The sequence below is a fragment of the Rhyacophila brunnea genome, unplaced genomic scaffold (assembly GCF_057557595.1).
Source record: "Rhyacophila brunnea isolate RB1 unplaced genomic scaffold, BYU_Rbru_1.0 scaffold_5, whole genome shotgun sequence".
In the NCBI taxonomy this organism is placed as follows: domain Eukaryota; kingdom Metazoa; phylum Arthropoda; class Insecta; order Trichoptera; family Rhyacophilidae; genus Rhyacophila; species Rhyacophila brunnea.
The window spans coordinates 25276450-25297661 of NW_028233170.1; the positions used below are offsets into that span (position 1 = coordinate 25276450).

A 21212-nucleotide genomic window follows, 5' to 3' on the forward strand; every position below is an offset into this window, starting at 1 on the left:
ATAGAATACCAAACTCTGCTTGCAAGTACGTTACCAATAAATAGTATGGCAGTGGACCACTCATTGCTTGTGCAAAAAGTTATGCTCAGGCTTTATTAATCTAAAGATGGCGGTGATTCGGCCCATTTATCATAAATATTTTAAAACGTAGGTACTAATTCGGTAAAGAAAAAATCTCACTATAAGTACTTACTATTAGAGAGTCGACCATAAAAATGACGTCACACGAATTTTCATATTTTTTACTCCCCTACCCCTTCGTCACACTTAGCCACAAAATCTTTTACGCACTTGTCTAAATTACGCCACATTTTTTAATGTCTGCCCCCTTCGTTTAAAAAAATTAATTGTTGAAAATTAACGATTTCAGTAAGTTTAAAGTTCTGATGGAATATTTTTTTGGTTTTGTGACGCCATATTTTATAAAATCCCCTTAATCCCTTCATTACAAATCTTCACATTATATCACAATTATATGGACGACCCCATAACTTTAGCAACCTCAGCACTCGATCGATTTTTGTAGGTGACGCAGACCGACTGCTTCGAATGATAGATATGAGAAGTAGTAGTTATTATTCTAGTATGCATTTAAACCTTAGGCCCGTTTCAGACGGGACACCGGTGTCGCGCTCGTATTAATAAAGGAGGCCTTTGTATTCGAATAAAGGGGTCATTATATTATGTTTATGAATGCCCCAGAGCCAATGAGTCAACGAGTGCCCGGTACACTTTTCCGTCGGACGCTATATTCTCAAGCCGCCGATACACCTGTTTTTATTACCGCAGCCAGTTTTATGTTCTTATTTATATCGCGAAATTATGCCTTGACTCATTACTTCTGGGACGTTCATAAACATAATACAAATGGCCCTTTATTCAAATACAAAGGCCTCCTATATTATATACGAGAGCGACACCGGTATCCCGTCTGAAACGGGCCTTAGGGCAAACGCAGACACAGCCACCGACGGCGCTGACTATAGCTGCCGGTAGTTGCCATTCATAGTGTTTACGCCTTTACAGGTGATGCAGCGAACGTTGTGTATGTGATGTCTCATTCAAACAATATGAAAAATTCATTCCGTAGGCTGACATATTTCTGTCTGCGCACGCCCTTACTCAGCATACGACCAACAGATAACTCAGAGTTAAATGCATACATTACACTCCGACCAACAAAGTGTCGGTCGCCTCCAGCTACTCTAAACTATAATTTAATAGTAACATTATAATAATCCCTGCTATGTAACGTTGGTACGTACTTAATTAATTCCATGAAATGAACCATACTGATGTAATCTCAAGATTAATTTATTTTATTACATGTGCTCAGTGTTGTTGTGTATGCTGCGAATTGCAACTCACCATATGTTTCATGTAATAAATTGTATAAGTACATAATCACCTAGGCACGAATTTATGTGAAATGCATAACATAATGAATAAGATTTTCTCATATGCAAGAGGGTATATTATATTATTATTCTATGTATCAGTGGCGAAGACTAATTCATAGTAGGCGATTATTTAAAGGTAGCTAAAGAAAATTTAATTTTAATGACATAAAACTATTTCATAAGTAAACAATTACCAAAACAGTATTGTCTCTAAGTATTGAATTTATGATTTACATTCACATTATTATCGTATCCAAATATATCTAAAATTATAGGTACTGACACATGCAAACAAAAGCTTGGGAGTATCCAAAAGTTTTTTGTATGTAGATTGATGCTATTTGTCCTTGAGATCTCAGCACTGTCTACTTCGTTGTGTGAAACTTGTCATGCTACCAAAGACAACGCATTTATTCGCGATATTTTCAATAATAAGAATCTAATATTCTTAATTATACTTAGTTTATATTTGGGATTGAATAAAAAAAATGAATTAATATACAGGTACGACCGTAATCCAGTGGCGAAGGGTGGAGGTAGGCTGTTAAGATTCGCTATAAATAGTGCACACTAAACTTTGTTAGTCATATGTATTTGTTTTTATTGAACTAAGACTACAATTTACAGATGGTGTTAGTTAGTTTTTGAAAATCAATTAAACCCTGCCCAAACGAAACCATAATAGTTTTGGCCTAATTTGGGCGATACGACAAAATTGTGCACACTTTTTCATTCATAGTTATTTGTTTTCGTTGGATTAAAAATACATATTACACTTATTGTTGGTTCATTTTTTTTATTTCATTAAGCCCTGCCTAAACCAAACTATAATAAATAAAAAATATTATTCTATCTATAAAATATTCAAAGTTATGTATGATTTAATTGCATAAGTTTAGATATTTTATAGATACACATATATTTTTTGACTATTATCTAATATCGCTTGGTTTCTCAGGGTTTAATTTAATTTTAAAAACTAACCAACACTTTCTGTGAATTGTAGTCTTATTTCAATGAAAAAAATATGTATGTCTGAAAAAGTTTAATGTGCACTATTTATGGCGGATCTTAACAGCCTACCTCCACCCTTCGCCACTGCCGTAATCTAAGGGTACGACCCAAATAAATCTTGGTAAGTATCTATTGCTTAATAGTATTATCAATTATCATCTACATAACTAATTAAATACATATATACATTAATTTAGTGTGCATTGATAATGGGCAATGGCACTTATAAACATTATTGAATCAATCATTTTGCTACTCTATTGACATTCGTGTTGTTATTGCTATGTATTTTCTGTTAAATTGTGCCTATTCATTGGATAAATGTGTCAACCAAATAATTGAACAAAAGCTCTTTTGGAAAAGTTAAATCGACAACAGCTGTAACTGTTACCACGTGACCTTGCGTATAAATTTATAAGGGCGACCAATCGTTCTGAATTTTACGGCGCACACAATATTTTCAAAGTTTGCGAATAGTAGTGAATTAATAGTAATAAATGATTGCGATGTTTATGTACATCATTAAACATCCAGAAATCGATGTACATATTCAATAATATAGTACCTAAAAGACAAACATTTCTTTTGGTCGATATTTAAAAAAAATGTCAATTCATAAATTCTGTTTAGCATTGCTTTTAAATACTTTCTTTTGCTGGAATGAAATGCCAATAGAAATGGCGTATTTCAAAAAAAAAATACTACCTTATTCTTAGGTCAATAATTATTATAAAATAATCATTATTCGTAGGATGTTTTATCACATTTGAATTGTCAGAGATATAGCTTATAATCAGTATCTTTAGAATTATCTTCAAATGTGTTAATCGTGCCCATTTTTTGAATAATAAAATGTCTAATTCTTGTAAAATTTGGGATCATAGAGTTATAAATATAATTTTTTATCGTAAATATTTCACTATATAATGTTAACAACAATTTTACTTATGGTTTTATAAATGCATTTAAAAATTAATAAACCTAAAGATCTTAACATCACTGCACATGAGTGTACTGAAATATGACTATATTCTAAAACATTACATCGAGAGGTTCAAAAGAATAGTATTTTATGTACTTAATATTTAAAATAAATATAATGAATAATAAGGCTTCAAAACTATATAAATAAATTATCTACAACGTTTAAGGAATGACCAGGCTTATGCTCTGAAAATACCATAAAATCTCCATTTTGACATACGTGGCGCGCATGTGGGCCGAATATTTTCTAAGAATAAATTAAAATTCAGAAAATGTATATACGTAGGTCCTAGATAATAATTACTCCAACGTTACTCATGCACTACTTTAATTAGCACCTATAAAATAAATTTGTTTCCCAAGTATAATAAACTAAGAGTGGTGGCAGTAATTAGAACAACTTTGTAGAATCATTAATCACTGCGCGGGAAGGGCTACGCACTTTTGTCATGCCATGTTTTTCTAATTCTCTCCCATGCAATTCATTTCTGTATTACAATATTATACCTAGTGACTTTCGTGTTCTGTGAAATTTCTATTACAACACGCATGAAAATGTATTAATATTCCGAAGACACAACAGTGTAAATACGAAGTTTACACGATTTGTGTTAATATTACACCAATTTAAATTTCCCCACCTATTTACTTTTTTAAAGAATTAGCGTTCATCATAACTATTCAATTACAATTAATCTTGTTTCACTTTAAGACGAAAACAATTCCTACCTAAACAGAAAATATGACGTCTTGCATATGAACATAACAACCTTACTTGCATAGGTACCTACGTTGATATAATACCATATTACACCTTATGCCGGGTCCACACTGGCAACATGTCACCGGCAACCTCGTTAAATTTTACGATAATTATCATACTTATCGTACAATTTAACGAGGTTGCCGGCGACATGTTGCCAGTGTGGACCCGGCATTACACTTACACCATTGACGTGTCAAATTAGAGATGGGAAACCCGTAAACGTTGATGCGATGTCAGTCAAATAAGCAACAGAATAGATTTTGATTTGGCATTTATTATCTTACATCGCCTCTTTCAAAAAAATTCTGTGCATTTAACATCAAGAATTTTATGAACTCCATTACAGGTATTATAGTTTACGAATTTACTATAATTAATTGTTTATGTTGTAACAACAAATGTCGTCATTCAATTAAATATACTTATTATTCTACTTAAGGACTTGTGTATAATATAATTTATGTAAATTAGTAGGTATGAATGTGTAAAAAGTCTGATTTATGCAGTGACGGTTTTAGGTATGTGGGGGCACGAAATGCTGAATAGTTTGAAGGTGTCCCTTGCAGAAAATTTTCCTGTCCAATAAATAAATTATAGCTAGCGATGGTAATTTTTTTCAGGATTTTGAAAAATCTTTAAATCAAAACAATAATAATTACACTCGGATTGTGAAAATTTTAAATCTTTTATGAATTTTGGTACTTACTTTATAGCGCCTATATACGTGCATTTACTGGCACAAGTAATGTGTACATTAAACTATCACGATAATAACTGTGTATAAGTCATTGTATAAGTACGTAAAGGTGCTGACTGTCTCGTCAATCGCATTCTTCAAGCGTAAGGGCGTTTTTGTCATTGTATGGTGCTATGTGATAGGTTGTGAAAATTAGTAAACGTCAAAATGCTCTGCGCGGTGTAGGTCGTATTTTTCCGGCGTGTTCGCCACTATAGTTTTACTTCACTTAACTATCGCGTGAACATTCAGAAGACGCTGAAGTTTTTTGATCCACGCACGCAATCTTGCAACTTTCATTATAATACGTGTTTACACTTGCATTTTTTACGATTCGATAATACGTACTGTCAGTAGTAAACTCATGCACGTGTAAACGGGCTATAAGTATCTATCAACGGCAAAATTGTGTGTAAATTAATAAGATGTACCTAATAGATTCTTATACATAAATGAATTAAATTTAATTGAAAAACCTTTAAAATCATAATAATAATATAATTATAAAATCTTACCATCCATGCATGCGTATTTTATGTAAACGACCCCAGGGCCCCACGCACGTGACTCGTTGTGGTCAGTGTTTAAAATAAAACTGCAGTGATTGACTCCCGAACATCTAAAACAAACAATTAAAAAAACACAAGTTAAAATACTTCACATAATATATGTACTTTTGGCATATAAAAATATAAGATTAGCAGTAAACTTTACAGCGTCACTATCATCGAAACGAAATATAAAATATCTATAAGTAAATATAGCTTTTGCTATAACTATAGGTATTATTCCAATAAAATGTCCGAGGAAGATCAACTTCCGCAACTTTTTGTAAACGAGTTTATAAAGGCGTGCATTTTTGAAGCAAGTATTAATAGACAATTTTGAAAAGTTTTTAAATAACAACTGTCAGAATTTTAAATGAATGGTAAGTATTTATTTCAAAGTATCGGTATAAGCCCGCCAGTTTTAATGTTGAATGTAAAATATTGGTACAGCAAGAAATAATATTCAAAAATCAGTAGTAAAAATAAATAATCATTATTTAAATGACATGGGCCAATAGATAAAATCAATATCCATTATTATTTTGATAGTATGAAAAGTAAAAAACATTCAATGGGGCGCACGGCATTTTAGGGTTACCATTATCGCATATAAAGTATATTAGTCTATGCATTCATGAATATCGGTAAGAACAAAACTATTAATGTTTATATTATTATTAAAAGAAGATCAAATAAGAAGTCGCAGAGGTGCAGAAAAAAGAGCTAGATGGACATTTCACAAAATAAATGCGAATAACCTCAAAGATTAAATTAATAATTGATCAAAAATATAAGTTCTCTAGGTAGGTACTACAAATATTACAGAAATCATTTTTTTAAACTAACTACCTATTATTGTCTAATTTTATAAAAAAAAGAATCTCAGTTTGGGTACAACAATAATTAATAGTGTGATATTAAATTTATCTCAATTAAAATTGTATGCTAAATTAATTAGTTAGGGTTCGTGGATTTTTTATATTTTACATGTTTTTTACTCATCACTACAAAAAATGTTTTTTTCAACGTCTTTTAAAATTACTAATTTAAGTAAGTATCTTAATTATTTATATAATATGTATATTATTATTTTTACTATTAGTGTAAATGCCGAATCAGATAATAATTTAATATTGTTAATTTATTACAGTATGTAATGTAAACAAGACCGTGAAACGTATTGCCATTGGCGAGCCAAAAGTCCGAGGACAATTAATAAGCCGCCCGACTAAACTTGTCTATGCTCTGATATTGATCAACGAACGAATAAAAAAATCGAGCTGTCAAAAGTTGCGATTATCGGAATGTTTTCCGATAATCCTAAAATGTTGTGTTATTTATATGAAGACTTGCATAAAATAATATAACAGTAAAAACAACACAAATTTTATGTTTTCTTTTATGAATTTCATAAACGTTTTTAGTAATAGGTTGTAGGTAATTGAAGGAAAAGATTTTTATGTTATCGTTTGACTGGGTGTGTATTCTAGATTATCATTTTCAATCATTCACATTGATCGACATCGGTCGTCTTTAGTAATAGGTTGTATGTAATTGATATATCATTGAAGGAAACGTCTTATTCTGTCATATGTTTGTTACCATTGATTATTATTGTGAATTTTTGAACACAAGAAATACATTTATTGTAAACAACTGAAGTCTGTCTTATTATTTAATTCTGATACTGAAAATAATACCTATGTAATAAGCACTATACAAGTCTGAAGTATGTCTTGTTATTATTGCAAAGTTGAAAATGTATATAATATACACTACAATTTATTTAACTCCGCAATAAAGTAGAGATTAAGGGTTTGAATCTCATAAGGTAAGGTTACATATATCTTTGAAGTGCGCTTAGATCAAGAGTATATGCCTAACAGCTACCTGCAACTGATGGTTTGGAAGGTGCAGTTAAGTTAAGTTACAGCTGATAGTTAAAATGAAATAGTATCTTAAAGGCACTAGAAGCTTGCTTAGGAGACTCACATTGCATCATTGAGCCATTTTATAGATACACTAAATGGGCGTAAGGGATGAAATAATAGAGAAATTCCATTCTAATAGTACAATCTGTTCTGGAGATCCAGATAGAAAGAACAATACTATCCTACTAAATTTAACATAATAAGGAAGCTACTAAAAAAGTTATTTCTGTAAAAGAAAAAATCTGTCCAAAATAGATTTTATACTGACGAATTGATATTTATACTTACCATTAATTATTTAAATAATTCCCTATCATAATTTAAATACTTCCATTGTTATATTATAATACTTACCAATAATCATTTTTTACTTGCTGTTCATATTAAATAGTTCCCACCTTTTTAATAAAATACTTGCTCGATTTTTTATTAAAATACTTGCTGTTAATGCATATATATACTTACCAAATAATTTGAAGCCGTTTATAAATGATGAGCTCGTTATCAAACACGGCCAGCCGTTTTAACCTTTTAACACATACGTTTGGATACGTTAGAATACGCAGGTCATGTTCACTGTTTTTTTCAGGAGAGGCGAAAGTTTGTTTGACTACCTTTTCATGACATTTTATGTTTTTATGCAATCTATACAGCTTCCTATACTCCCAATAAGACAATTGAAAAGATAAAATTTTATTGAAGATGCTTAGTTTTGGCAGAAAATCAGCTTGAATACATGATTTGGCCGTGTTTGACACTAAGGTGTTTACTTGGCCGCTTTTGAAACTAAAATGAGTTGAAATGGCATTAAAAATTAAAATTTACATATGGAATTCAGTCTTACAGCAGTTATTTTAGCTCATTATCAATCATTCCTTTATTCTTATTAATTAAAAATAAATATATTCAAATATTTGATCAAACAAAAGAATAATTATGTATTATTCATAATAATAATAAATAATAAAATTGTTATGCTACAGTTTTATTATCCTTACAATAAAATTATTATTTATTGAGCGAAGAATGGCATTGTATAGTTAAGGCTAAACATAATAAAATACCCGAATTGTCACAATACAAAGGTCTTTGTTCATAATAATAACACAAACGATTAAAAATAAAATAAACTTAAATATAAATAATTACAAGATAAAAAGAACTTTTTGTATACCACGTTTTTAATTTTTTCTGTTGAATCATATAAACTTGACTATTCTATGTATTAATAAATACTTTTTTTGTACTTGATAGAAATACTGAATAAATATAGAATAGGTACTTACTGAAATGTCATTTTGACATTTCATATTGATTTCCATAGTAACGCACGTATATATTAATAATTTTGTTGCTAGGAGCCCCTTAGCAACCAATAATAATGTTTTACTTTTTACGAAATTTTTCCGAAATAACTTTCCATACAAAACAGAATTAACTGAAAATGAATTCAATTCTGCTTAAAGATGGCTAAAAATATTAAAAGAATGCGTTGTCGTCGTGTTCTGATATATTCTAAAAGTTTCAAATGTCTAGCTAGTCGGGAAGTTAGTTAAAAATCTTTAATCGTCCAATACAAATCTTGGATAAACAAGAAAAAAAAATGTACTGGCCAAACAAGAATACGAGCTAATAGAAACGTGGTAAAATAGGGTGCATTCAATTTAATTTTATTTTAAATGGCATCTCATCCATTTACTATGGAACTAATAATAATCTACACTTTTGTCTCTTCTTCGCGGACTATTTGTAAATTGCCATAATAAACTATTAAAATGGCATTAAAAAACTAACAATTATCATTTATATTGTAAAATAAATACATAGGCATAATTTAATTAGGTATTTTTGATTAATATTATTTCGGCAAAATTATGTTAGAAACGGCATGGTTTGACATTACATTAAAATTGTAGTGTTAAATAATTCACTTTTTTTGCTATTCGAATCACTGTTGCCATCTTTTTATATGCTGATAATAGTACAAATGCGTAAAAAATATAGTATTTCGGAAAATTATATAGTACAGGAACATTTTTCGTCTTGAATCCTTTAAAATTAAAGTATTTTTGTATACCTATTTGCCGTAAAATAATAGTACGGTTGGCATCACTGATTCGAATGTTCTTTTCCATTGAGATGGGTTTATTCATTTCCGTGCTTTATCGAGAGAAACTTCTGCAACATCTTGTTGCATTTTAATACTAATTAACTTTAATAATTACGAAACAAACAGGCTCTAAATTTCAATTTGCTAAACAACAGGCAAAAATAACTCCATACAAATGATTGCCCGATTGCAAACGCTGCAATATAATTAATTGGCTTGGCTCCTTGATGACTTGGCCGCTTTGATAACAACATGCCTCTGATTAGTGACTTGGCCGTTTTTGATATTGAAAACACGTCATTTTAAATACACAGTCCGATTTGATACTGAAATGAATATATTTATTGAATTGGAGTGAGTTGCCTCCGGAGTCAATCAAAAAATAAACATTGGCCAAAACATGACTTCACTTGGTCGTGTTTGATAATCATAATGTTTATTTCGCGATTAGCGAGATTGAAGGGTGGAATGGCAATAACGAACCGTTCGACTAAAACAGATCGCAGTCATTTCATTATTCGAACTTCGAAGTAATTTTATTATTTTAAAAAGCCGCTCAGAAAGCGAAAGTTCCCCAACCGTCCGAGATCCAATCGGACGGTGAACGGTCATCGAGGGTCAAGATCGAGATCCAAAGACCCTAATCAGGACCTGCCTCACGCTCAAGGAACCCCACCACTTCTCCTCATCACGGAGTGTCACTCTGGTAGAGTGTGCACGTTACGAGGGAGGAAGTACTACAGAAATGATCCTGTGAAGTACAGTCCTACCGATAAAATAAAATTTTCAGTATAAGTTATTGTGATAATACATTGTGAATGCGATCGCAAATAATTTATTTTTACCATCTATGAACAGTTTTTCAAAGCGTAATGCGAGCTTACAAATTTCTCCGTCGTCTATTTAGCAATATTGTGTCGCTATTTTCCTACTAAGCGACGGCAAAAGTGTGGTGTAAAATAAAAGCTCTTTCATGACAAACATTGTGTTCTGTTTTTTTTTTCAATATTTTCCACATAAAACCATGCCGACGATTTTTAAAATATTTAATTTTGACAATTTCCAAAAAAATATTTTTATTGCGACCCAACTAAATCGATATAATAAAATAAAAATATTGTATTTTTTCATCATGCTCTTTTTCTTTGTGCATACAATTCAAATCCCAAGGTCCTTCATTCTTAGAATATACAATATTCATACATATTTAAATAAGTATATTATTCTAATATTAAATTTTTCAAAGAAATTCATTTGAATTCAAGGGCGTATCTACCTACCCCATAAAGTAAAAAGCTGTTAATTTTAATTTAATAATAATAATATTATGTTTACATACTTAAACTTTAAACATATTATGTTTAAAATAAGACCATCAACTTCCATTTTGCCAGAATAACGCGACTGTTCATATATATATATATATTATAGTATATATTAGCAATTATAGCGAAATCTTTTTACGACTTGCGTGACAATTCAGAAACTCCCACGCGGGAAGTATTAATGATAACTATTGATAACGCAGATTCAGTGGCGTTACACATTAAATTTATAATGATCCAATAACTAACCATTAATATTCGTGTTACACACAGAACAATTTCCCTGGTGTTAAAATATTAATGTGATTTCCATGCTCAGCTCTCTGTCACCCCAAGTGATTACAATAATATGTATGTATCATATTAGTTTAATAAATATTTTTTTTATCATTGCATTTGGTCTTCCTTAGCTGAAAATATTAAAATGTTGATATAATATAACTATTTTCCAACTAATATTAACCTTCTACTAGCTTCTCATAATTGATTTTCATAAACATAATATAGACGAAAATGAAAAATATGGATTAATGTTAAAGCTAATCAAACCGAATTAACTTAATTTAAAAAAAATAGTTTTTCACACATAATTCATCACATATGAAGATTGTATACGACCTCATTGATTTTCACACCTCACGAATTTACCATTAAAAATCCCACATTACGTTGTTCTTCTTTTACTCTCACCCACCACACAATATTTACAATTTATTATATCAATGCATCAGTAGCGAATTTAAAAAAAAAACTAAAGATAGTTATTTCAAAAGTACTAAATCCAGCCACATATAGAGCCATCCGTCTCTAAGTATTGAATTTAAGATTCATATACACAAAGATATATCCAAGTCTATCGAATCTTCTATTATGGAAACAAACCCTTGGAATAATCCAAAAAAAAATTTGTTATACAATTTAAATTTGATTTGAGATCTCAAAACTATCTACTTCATTATATTAATCGTCTAATAACTCTAATACTTTCACGACAACACTTACCTACCTTTGCGCATATTGTGTAATGGCTATTTTTTTTTCGGTTCCATGACAAAACAGAACAGTGACAAAACAGAACAGCCAGGGGAAAAATAAAACATTCATTGTAATATTAATACTATCGACCGAAGGTACTTGATGGAATTTGAATTTAAATTCTAATGGATTCAAGCTTTGTACTATTCCATTTTAGTCGTTTTTTGCGACCCGGGTTTCGCCTTTTGGCACCTTCAGGCGTTGTGTACACTCACCAAAGGTAAACACACACACTGACAACGAACACTCTTAACTCTACCTTAACTCCATTACCTGTAGGTAATGGAGTTTTTACCTACTTTATTGTATTGATTTACTATATAAGGTAGAGTTAAGAGTGTTTGTTGTCAGTGTGAGTTTACCTTTGGTGAATGTACACGACGCCTGAAGATGCCGAAAGGCGAAACCCGGGTCGCAAAAAACGACTTAAATGGAATAGTACAGAGCTTGAATCCATTAGAATTTAAAACATTCATTGTTGTGGAATTTATTTAGTAATAATTATAAACGAAATATGTATTTACCTATAGATAAATATTTTTCAATTTTTAAGTGAAATCATCAACTGTTTATTAGGTATATATATATATATTTTATAAAACCGTTATTTTGAAAATAATGCATTTTTTTATATAAACCTAGTGTATACAATTTTAAAATGTAATCACTGCATGTTGGCCATTCGGCCTAACAATCTCAATTTATGTAATTGATTTTGATAATCATGCATAACTATTGCCACTCGATTACTAAGGGTCTCAATTTTTTTCTTTATAACTTCAAGGTGATTTCTATGAGCATTGGCTAATAATAATCGCTGGTAAGCTATTAAAAATACATTATTTTCAAAATAACGGTTTTGTAATAATAACCCAATAAACAGTTGATGATTTCTCTTATATATTTAAAAAATATTAAATATTTATATATATTTCGTTTATAAGCTTATGTTTTATAAGTACTTATTTAATTAATAAATAAATTCCACAACAATGAATGTTTTATTTTCCCCCGGCTGTTCAGTTTTGTCACTATTATGTTTTGTCATATTCTGTTTTGTCATCGTTCTGTTTTGTCATGTTCTGTTTTGTCACTGTTCTGTTTTGTCACGTTCTGTTTTGTCACGCTCTGTTTTGTCCGGTTACCATTTTTTGCACACAGTAAACACAGTCCGGATGGCTTACCGGCAATGACATTATTAATGGATAACGCACTAAATACAGTCGATAGCAAGTAAATTCGCGCATAGCGATATTCGCACGTGTATAAGTAGACGTCACGCAATTTCCATTATGCGATATCACGCATCGGGAATTTATAGCAATATCACCTTTATTGTAATGGCGTTAGAACAGATTATGCCATTCGGCAGACCCGACAAAAAAGTGGGTGTCATTATTTTTTCCAGATGATTCGTCCATATTAATGTCATTGCTTACCGGACAAGAAGACCAACTAACAAAGTTGTGGATTCTTTTAGCGCAAGTCTGATTTCCGGTTGGGCATCACTTTTTTGTAAAATATCTATTTTAGTGTTGTCTTTTTTTAGTGAAATATATTTTATAAAAATGGTTAAACGTGATATTTTATATTCAATAAATTATATCAGTAAAACAGTGAAGATGAATTAAAATACAAATTTTAGTCCCTCATTTCTTATACCTATAATAATATAATCCTTATTACTTTGTGTCAGTTGGTTACCTACCAAAGCCTACATTTCTTCAACGTAATCCTTTATCACTGCAGACTGCATAAGCTCAAATATTAATTTCGGTACTCTTAGAGAAACGTCGTCAAAAAATGACGAAATGAAATGAAATAATCAACTTCACTGGCGAGATAAATAATTAATATAGAAGATAAGGATTGATACTTTTTATAGATGCTGTGTCAGAAACGTAGGTCACAATAGTTTGTGTTTTTTTTTTCATTATTCAAAATATAAATTTATTTTCGTGCCTCAATAATGTATAATGCAGAAGTATCAGTCGCCTCTGGAAAAATATGTCGACTGATAATATTATAGGCTCAGATACATCATCGACATGGCCATTTAAATCAGATTGCGGGCAATTAAAGCCATATCTGCGACAAATCAGCACGAACCATTTTAATGTTTCCAATCTGGCGTCTACAAAATGGTATAGAAAAATCGATTCGCGACATTTATGTCAACAACCTCCATACAACAACAAGAAATATTGTTGATTTTCAGTAAGTTAAAACACAGACAGCACACATGTAAGTATTATCATTTATCAATATTATCATTTTAACATATTAATATTTTAATTGGCGTTATTGCTGTTCAATTAGTATAGTGTTCTTATTATACGTAGGTATTGTTGAGATGTAAAATATAAAAAGATTCTTTCTGTCTATCGTATTCTAAATACAGATATAAATAATATTGAAGCACGTCTTGTTAATTTTTTATTTTATTTCTTTTGTATAAAACTATTTTTGCTTTCTTTTTTTTCTCCACCTTGTTTTTTCTTTAATTAATTACTTGTAATTTTTATTCTAAATGTCATGTTGTGAACGTCCTGAATTAATAATTTGTTATGTACCTACGCATCGTGTCTTTTTCAAATAAATAAATAAAAATAAATAAATAATATTGCATATGGTCAGGGACGATGTTCTTTGACGCAATCGATTCATCAGAAGATTTAAAAAGGTTTCTCGAAGCATTCCAAACCAATAAAAATACTAAATTATACCAAAATCTTTAAAAAATGCGTAATTCTCGCAAATTGAGTAGGCATAATATATTTTCCAAAGCAGACCAAAATCCCTTAAGACGGTACTTCAGTGAAACGGCAAATAATTTCCAACTATAGATGCGACGAAATATCGGACTGGCTGGCAATCGGAGAGCGAAAGTCGTGCTGTGAACACGTCAATTTGTTTTGTGATGGCGTCCGGGGAATTAATTCTTAAATCGTGTAAAGATGACTAAAAAACGTAACCCATTTACTTGAAAAAGAAAACATGTCAATGAACATATTATTATTATTAGTAATAGAACAATAAACATAACATTAAATGGATGCATGTTGACTTTTTATGACAAATTATGTTTTGTTCTGCACGCGGAATTTGCAAAATCTTCGCGTCGCGTGGTCACGATCGTTTTAGACCGTGCCCCAGCTGAAGTATAGACTTCGGGCCCACAACATAACTACTCAAACAAATACTTACGTACATAAGGGCACACAAAACTTTAATAGTTAATTTTGATCAATGAATGTAATTTGTTGTGTTTATTGTATTTTTTATCGCGGAATGGTCACAGAATCAGTCAGTGCGTCGAGCCTGTATGTCCCTAAACACTCCACTGCATGTATTTATGAGTGCTGGGTACACAGGAGAAATGCCGAAAACCAACTGCTTGTGTTCGAATAATCGGAGCAGTAAATGAGAGTATACTGTGGTGATTATGTCACAATCACTAAATAAATGAAGAAATTGAAATCAAAATCGCACGGGTGAGTAGGGCCGAGCATATTCAGCAAATGGATCCGAACCGACCAAGCAACCAGACTCTTGAAACGAAACCCTGCGTTGCGGTAGTTGAACGGTGTGACGGAAGGTCTGCAGAGGCAAGATCAGAATAGCGAAGGATTCTTGAGGACTGCAGCACCACGGATTTACGTAAGAATTATTGTAATGACTGGAAGATTTAAAAAAAAAATGTAAACCGTAATACTTATGTATCCAGGTCGTGAAATTTCAAAAACTTCACGCTTGTAGTCATTCGTAATTTTATATTATACTTTAGTCTCTAACCGGGCCCGGAATCAATAATCAATTAGGCAAATCGATCGTGAAGGCAATCATATACAATACTTGTATTATGTTTTATAACGATTATGTCGCGATATTAATTCATATGTATCTATTAGCTGTTATAGTCATTACTAGGTTTAGGATTCTTAGGTATTTAAATATTTTTTTTTGATCGGCCCCACAACAAGGTATCAAAAATATCTATCTGTTTCAGACAATTTTGAAACATTTAAACCCTATTTGTTAGCACCTCTTTTTACATATTTTTACATATTCTAGGTTTAAGCACATATTTTCACATAAACACAATATAAATTAACATAACAACACTAGTAAACACAATTGAAATGTTAGAATCATCTACAAAGTCACTACATAGTGGATAAAATTAATATTTTAAACAATACTGCTGGTAAAATAAGAAAATGTTCCTGGACCAATTAGAATAAAAATAAGTACAAAATTAAATAGTGTTTTAAATAAAAATACTGGACTTCAAACGCTGCAGAATATTAAAGCTGTTTTGGAAAATCCATCAGAGCCTCAGATATTTCAATTTGTTCTACTTCAGAAATAGTTTCATTTACGTACGCAACAATAACATCTATAGAAGTGGAAAGAAGTTATTCCTTGCATAAAAATTTTCTAACATCAAATCGTCAAAGATTCACTTTCGAAAATTTGAAGCATTATTTTATTATTTATTGTAATAAGGCGTTTTCTGTTTGTGAATAAATAATAAATTAAACTGTTGAAATATATATGATTTATTATAATACTTACTTAAATTTAAGCACTTTTTTTAGCACTAGCATTTGTTTTTTTAGCACCTAATTATGAAATTTTAATAACATATTTTCCAATTATAACTACATATTTTAGGTACATATTATTCAATTTTAGCAAGTTACATTTTTGTCTATCAACGAAAGTAATATCTTCATATTTTTGCGGTTCTGTGCGTAGGAGTGTAACCACCTCACTCGCTTACTAATGGAGTGAGTCGGTGATATAATTTAGAAATCAAAAATGCATTTATCAAAAACGGGCGAATTATTAAAGTGCGAACAACAAACTGAATGACAATGAATGGATGCAGATAATGGCGACAGCTCAACAATACATTTGTCGCCGCTGGAAAATTAACACCCCAAGTCGAACATTCAATACAATATCATACGAAATGCACAATGGAGGGTGCACACGATATAAAGTTTATCACCCAACTATTATAATAGGCAGGGGTCGGGATTTGCCGACAAAAAGAAAACATTTCTATCATTCCTAGATGACTATATTATACTATATAGGTACCTACAACAATTAGTTTTAATTGAAAAGAAAAGTTTTTCATACACCAATAAAGAAACACGTTATTAAGGCTATACTTCAGCTGAGGCATGGTCTAAAAACTCTTAAAAGGTTGTGACTAGGCGATGCGCGGATTGTGCAAATGACGCGAGTCGCACGAAATATAATTTGTCATAAAAATTCAACATTCGTCCATTTAATGTTATGTTTATTGTTATATTAGTAATATTAATAGTATATTCATTGACATGTTTTCTTTTTCAAGTACATGCGTAACGTTTTTTAGTCATCTTTACACGATTTAAGAATATATTCTTCCGACGCCATCACAAAACAAATTGACGCGCTCACACCTCGATTGTCGGTCTCCGATTGGCGACGAGTGCGAAATTTCATCCACCTACTGTTGAAAATTATATTCCGTTTCACTTATGTATGCTCTTAATGAAATTGCTCTTCGACCACCATAATTAATAAATCAATAGATGTATAGTTTACGATGCAAAAAAAAATATAATAGGTACCTACGCATAGAATGATAAAAAAATCACCTGACTTATCTTTTTTATAATAAAATCTATTAATGATAAAATATAAAAGGTTATAAAAGAGGTTGGCCGGAAGTCACGTTAAAACAGAAACAAACGCAATTTTTTGATATCAAAAACTTCATCTTTTGGTGCCGTCTTCAATGTTGGCCGGCAACTTGTAGTAAGTACGTCTAGTCATATCAGATCCCCATCCAGTGGTGAGTTTAGGGACTTGGAAATCTGAGGCACTGATTGATTTTGAGGCCCCCACGACAATAAAATAAATGAAAACCATAAATTCTAACTATCACCGGCCTGGCCTAGTAAAGGTATCCATATATTTTTTCTTAGAAATTAGAATCTCATCTCGTACCTAACTAAAAATAATTATTATTGAACGACATATTATTTGATGACAAATAATAATAATATTATTTACTGATTTATTTTTTGTGATCAAGTAGATACGCTTACGTTTGAATGGTTATGTTATAGGCGGGTTTTATGTTAGTTGCAAGAATTTTATTATGTTTTGGGTTATATTTTATACCTATTTTATTTCAGAAATACCTACGCATCTTTTTAAGATTCTGGTATCATTTAATAATTGTATGACTGGTTTGAATTATTTCGAGGCCCCTTTTAAATTTTCTGACGAATCGATTGCGTCACCTGTGTCAAATAATTATATTCCCAACGCCAGGGAGGTTACGTAGTCAAGATAATTTTCTACGCTTCTGGTACCCTTCCCCTGCAGTAATTAATTATACTTCTATATATACTATAACTTGGACCTAGTATTACAGTACGACCCGGTGTATATATATATATATATATTAATATTGTAAATTAAAATAAATCATCTAACAGATTTAAAAATATTTAAACAGTGCGAGTGTGTTACCAGTGCTAATTAATGTACGCGTGTGCGGCATGGATCTTCCACAAATGAATAATAGCGCAACCAAATGTACATTTTGGAAATAACCCGGAAATACCACAAAATAAACCAATGAATAAGGAGGCATACAAGAATATGCGTTTCGCCAATGACCGTTTCGCAGAAAGGAGAAAGTACATGGCAGCGAAAAATAAGAACCGCGGAGAGTGGAAGAAACTAGAAAACGCCCTCATCCAGCAGGGAATAGATTCCGGCTAATGATGACACGCGTAGGACATTCATAATACTATAATATGGTTTTTAAAAATCCAATTATCATCTCCCAGAAATTGAGCCCAGATATGATAATAATTATATATGCATAACTTTGGTACATACTTAACTATTAAAAATTGACTTTCAATTCGTAGCTATTATCAATAATACGAATCAATTATTTTATATTGTAAAAACTTAGTGCATAGTTTATGTGACTCAAGTTTGCCGTCCCTGGACGGAAACTGTCAGTGCTATATATTATAATAAAGTATAAAATACATCAAGGGGATTAAACTTCTGAGTGAAAATTCAACGCTATAATTTTTTATGAATATTTTAATTTATAATTAAATACTTAAGCCGTGTATGAGTAAATTAAAATGCACTTGAAATAAAGCAAACACATATTTTTTTATCATAAAATTTGTAGGTAGTGGTTAGTTATTTAACAACATTGTACCCAACGCGATAATAATAATTACTAGTACATATTCAAATCTATAAATATGACAATAATAATGAAAGATTTTTTAAAATATAAATAAGCTTTAATATAATGTTATATGAGGACTAAAAGATTGTACACACACAAGTTGACAACATCGTAAAAACGACACCTTGACTAGTCGGCAACTTTTCTTCCCTTATTAGTGTTATTATATCAGTGTCGACAAAATCTATAGGTATATATATACAGCTGTGCACTGTGCAGTGACGTCCCTAGGCAAAGTGCCTAGAATGCCGTCCTTTTTTATTTTCAGTTTCTACATGCTACCTAGGTACCTACTTACCTATTTTATTATTTATTTGTTATCTTAAACAGACAGATACATAAATTAAATTGACATGCACACCGTCTACGGTCATTTGTACGATACCTAATCTCAAACGCCGGTGGATTTAGATACGTGGAGGTCTGTGACGCTGACTGGTCTGGAGGCACCCTTGTGAAAACTTTACCTGTGCGATGAACTGCCATAAAATATGTATTTATTACAATGAATATTGCAATACAACAATTAATAGTTATGTCTTTATTCTTCGATAATTTTTCAAACTAAAATGTCGATACTTTCTAACGAAGCGACCGCTTTCATAAGTTGTAACATTTGTATTCGTTCCTCCATTCGCCACCCTGTATTATGTTCTGTCCCTATGCAACGCATGGCCTGCCTACCCCTAGTATATCACTGCAGTCGTGGCATTTATATTCACTTATGATGAAACTTTTAATTTGTCCGCATTAGCACTGTGTTGTGCACCGAGTTTTGTATTAGGTGGGCGAAATCTGTTGGCATTAATACAATGTTATAATTATTAATACAATATTTCCTACCTAGGGTTGACAGTTAATACTGTGTAATCTATTTATATAAATATATCAAAGTTAATATAAGTACAGTTATTAACAAATAACAACCTTCGTGTCAGTCGTGGGACTGTTCTTTGGTAGAAAATATAGAAGCATTACCTACAGAGCATTGTTTTCTTTTATTTAAAAGAAGTTACAGAGAAACAGAGTGAAACCATATTTTTGACATGAAAGAAAAAGAAAAATCATTTAATCATAACGCTGACGTCACCTTGAAAAATAAAGAAAACGAAATCTTTTCATTTATTAATCTCGTGAGGTGTGCCGTGAATCATTTTTTGTCTATGGTATTGTGACGTTGCCACTCAATTTTTGAACTTCAGAAATTTTAAACAAAAAACTCACCAAGCGTAATGAACGAGGTCACAAATAGGGAAATAATAAATTATAGGTAGATACAACAAAGAGAACTATGAAAGTACGTATACCATGCGTAACGAACAAAATAGGCTGAAGGCTAGATAAAATATTGATGTCGCATTGCAGTGTTTTCTCAGCTGTGGGAACTATTCGAAATATTTGAAGAGGGATATGAAATTATAAAAATTTTATTGTGAAAATTGTCGATTGGCAGGTCAGCTGACTTAAAAGAAACTCTCACATAATGTTGGTAAGTGTCTCAGAAAAAAATATACCTAGACATATTACAAGTTTTTCTTACTTACAGTTTTCCTGAAATTTATACATACTATTGATACTATACTTTCTATACCTATATAGTATATATTATAACTTTTCATTTCTAGCAGCACTTTTCATATTTCGTCGTTGAGCTGTCGAAACTTTTACAATATGTTAAACCATTTAAGTAAATTCTCCAAAGTTCTATGTAAGCAACACCAAAATTGTAATATTGTGTATTAGTGACGTCCCTAGACAAATTGCCGCCCTTATGTAGACTTAGAATGCCATCCTCTTTCATTTTTAGTTTTAAATTGTCTGCAAATTCGTTAGGTACCTACCTACTCACCAATATTATTATTTATTTCCTGATATCTTACAGACGAATATACAAAAAAAAACATATTACACAACTCGATGCATATAATCTGCTTACTGGAAATTAGAGCATTTCAACGAAACCTACTCTAAAACAGTGGTGGTTTTATGTACTTGGCGGTCTGTGGTACTCTACCTTTATGCAAAATTGTCCTGTGCGATAAACCTACAATAGGTATATTCTCAGAATTTTATAT

At 31.1% G+C, this 21212-nt stretch overlaps 1 protein-coding gene and 1 non-coding gene across 3 annotated transcripts in view; both read right to left on the minus strand.

Moving 5' to 3' along the window:
* The window catches only part of LOC147066206 (uncharacterized), a 215554-nt gene that overhangs the window by 109959 nt on the left and 84383 nt on the right, over window positions 1-21212 (minus strand). For both annotated transcript variants that reach the window (XM_085955879.1, XM_085955878.1), the window contains one exon: window positions 5416-5519. In XM_085955879.1, the coding sequence (XP_085812005.1) occupies window positions 5416-5519 (104 nt within the window). The remainder of the gene's footprint in view (window positions 1-5415; window positions 5520-21212) is intronic.
* LOC147066207 (small nucleolar RNA U3) lies at window positions 10041-10257 on the minus strand. The gene has a single exon (XR_015071683.1). It is a non-coding gene; the product is annotated as a small nucleolar RNA U3 (small nucleolar RNA).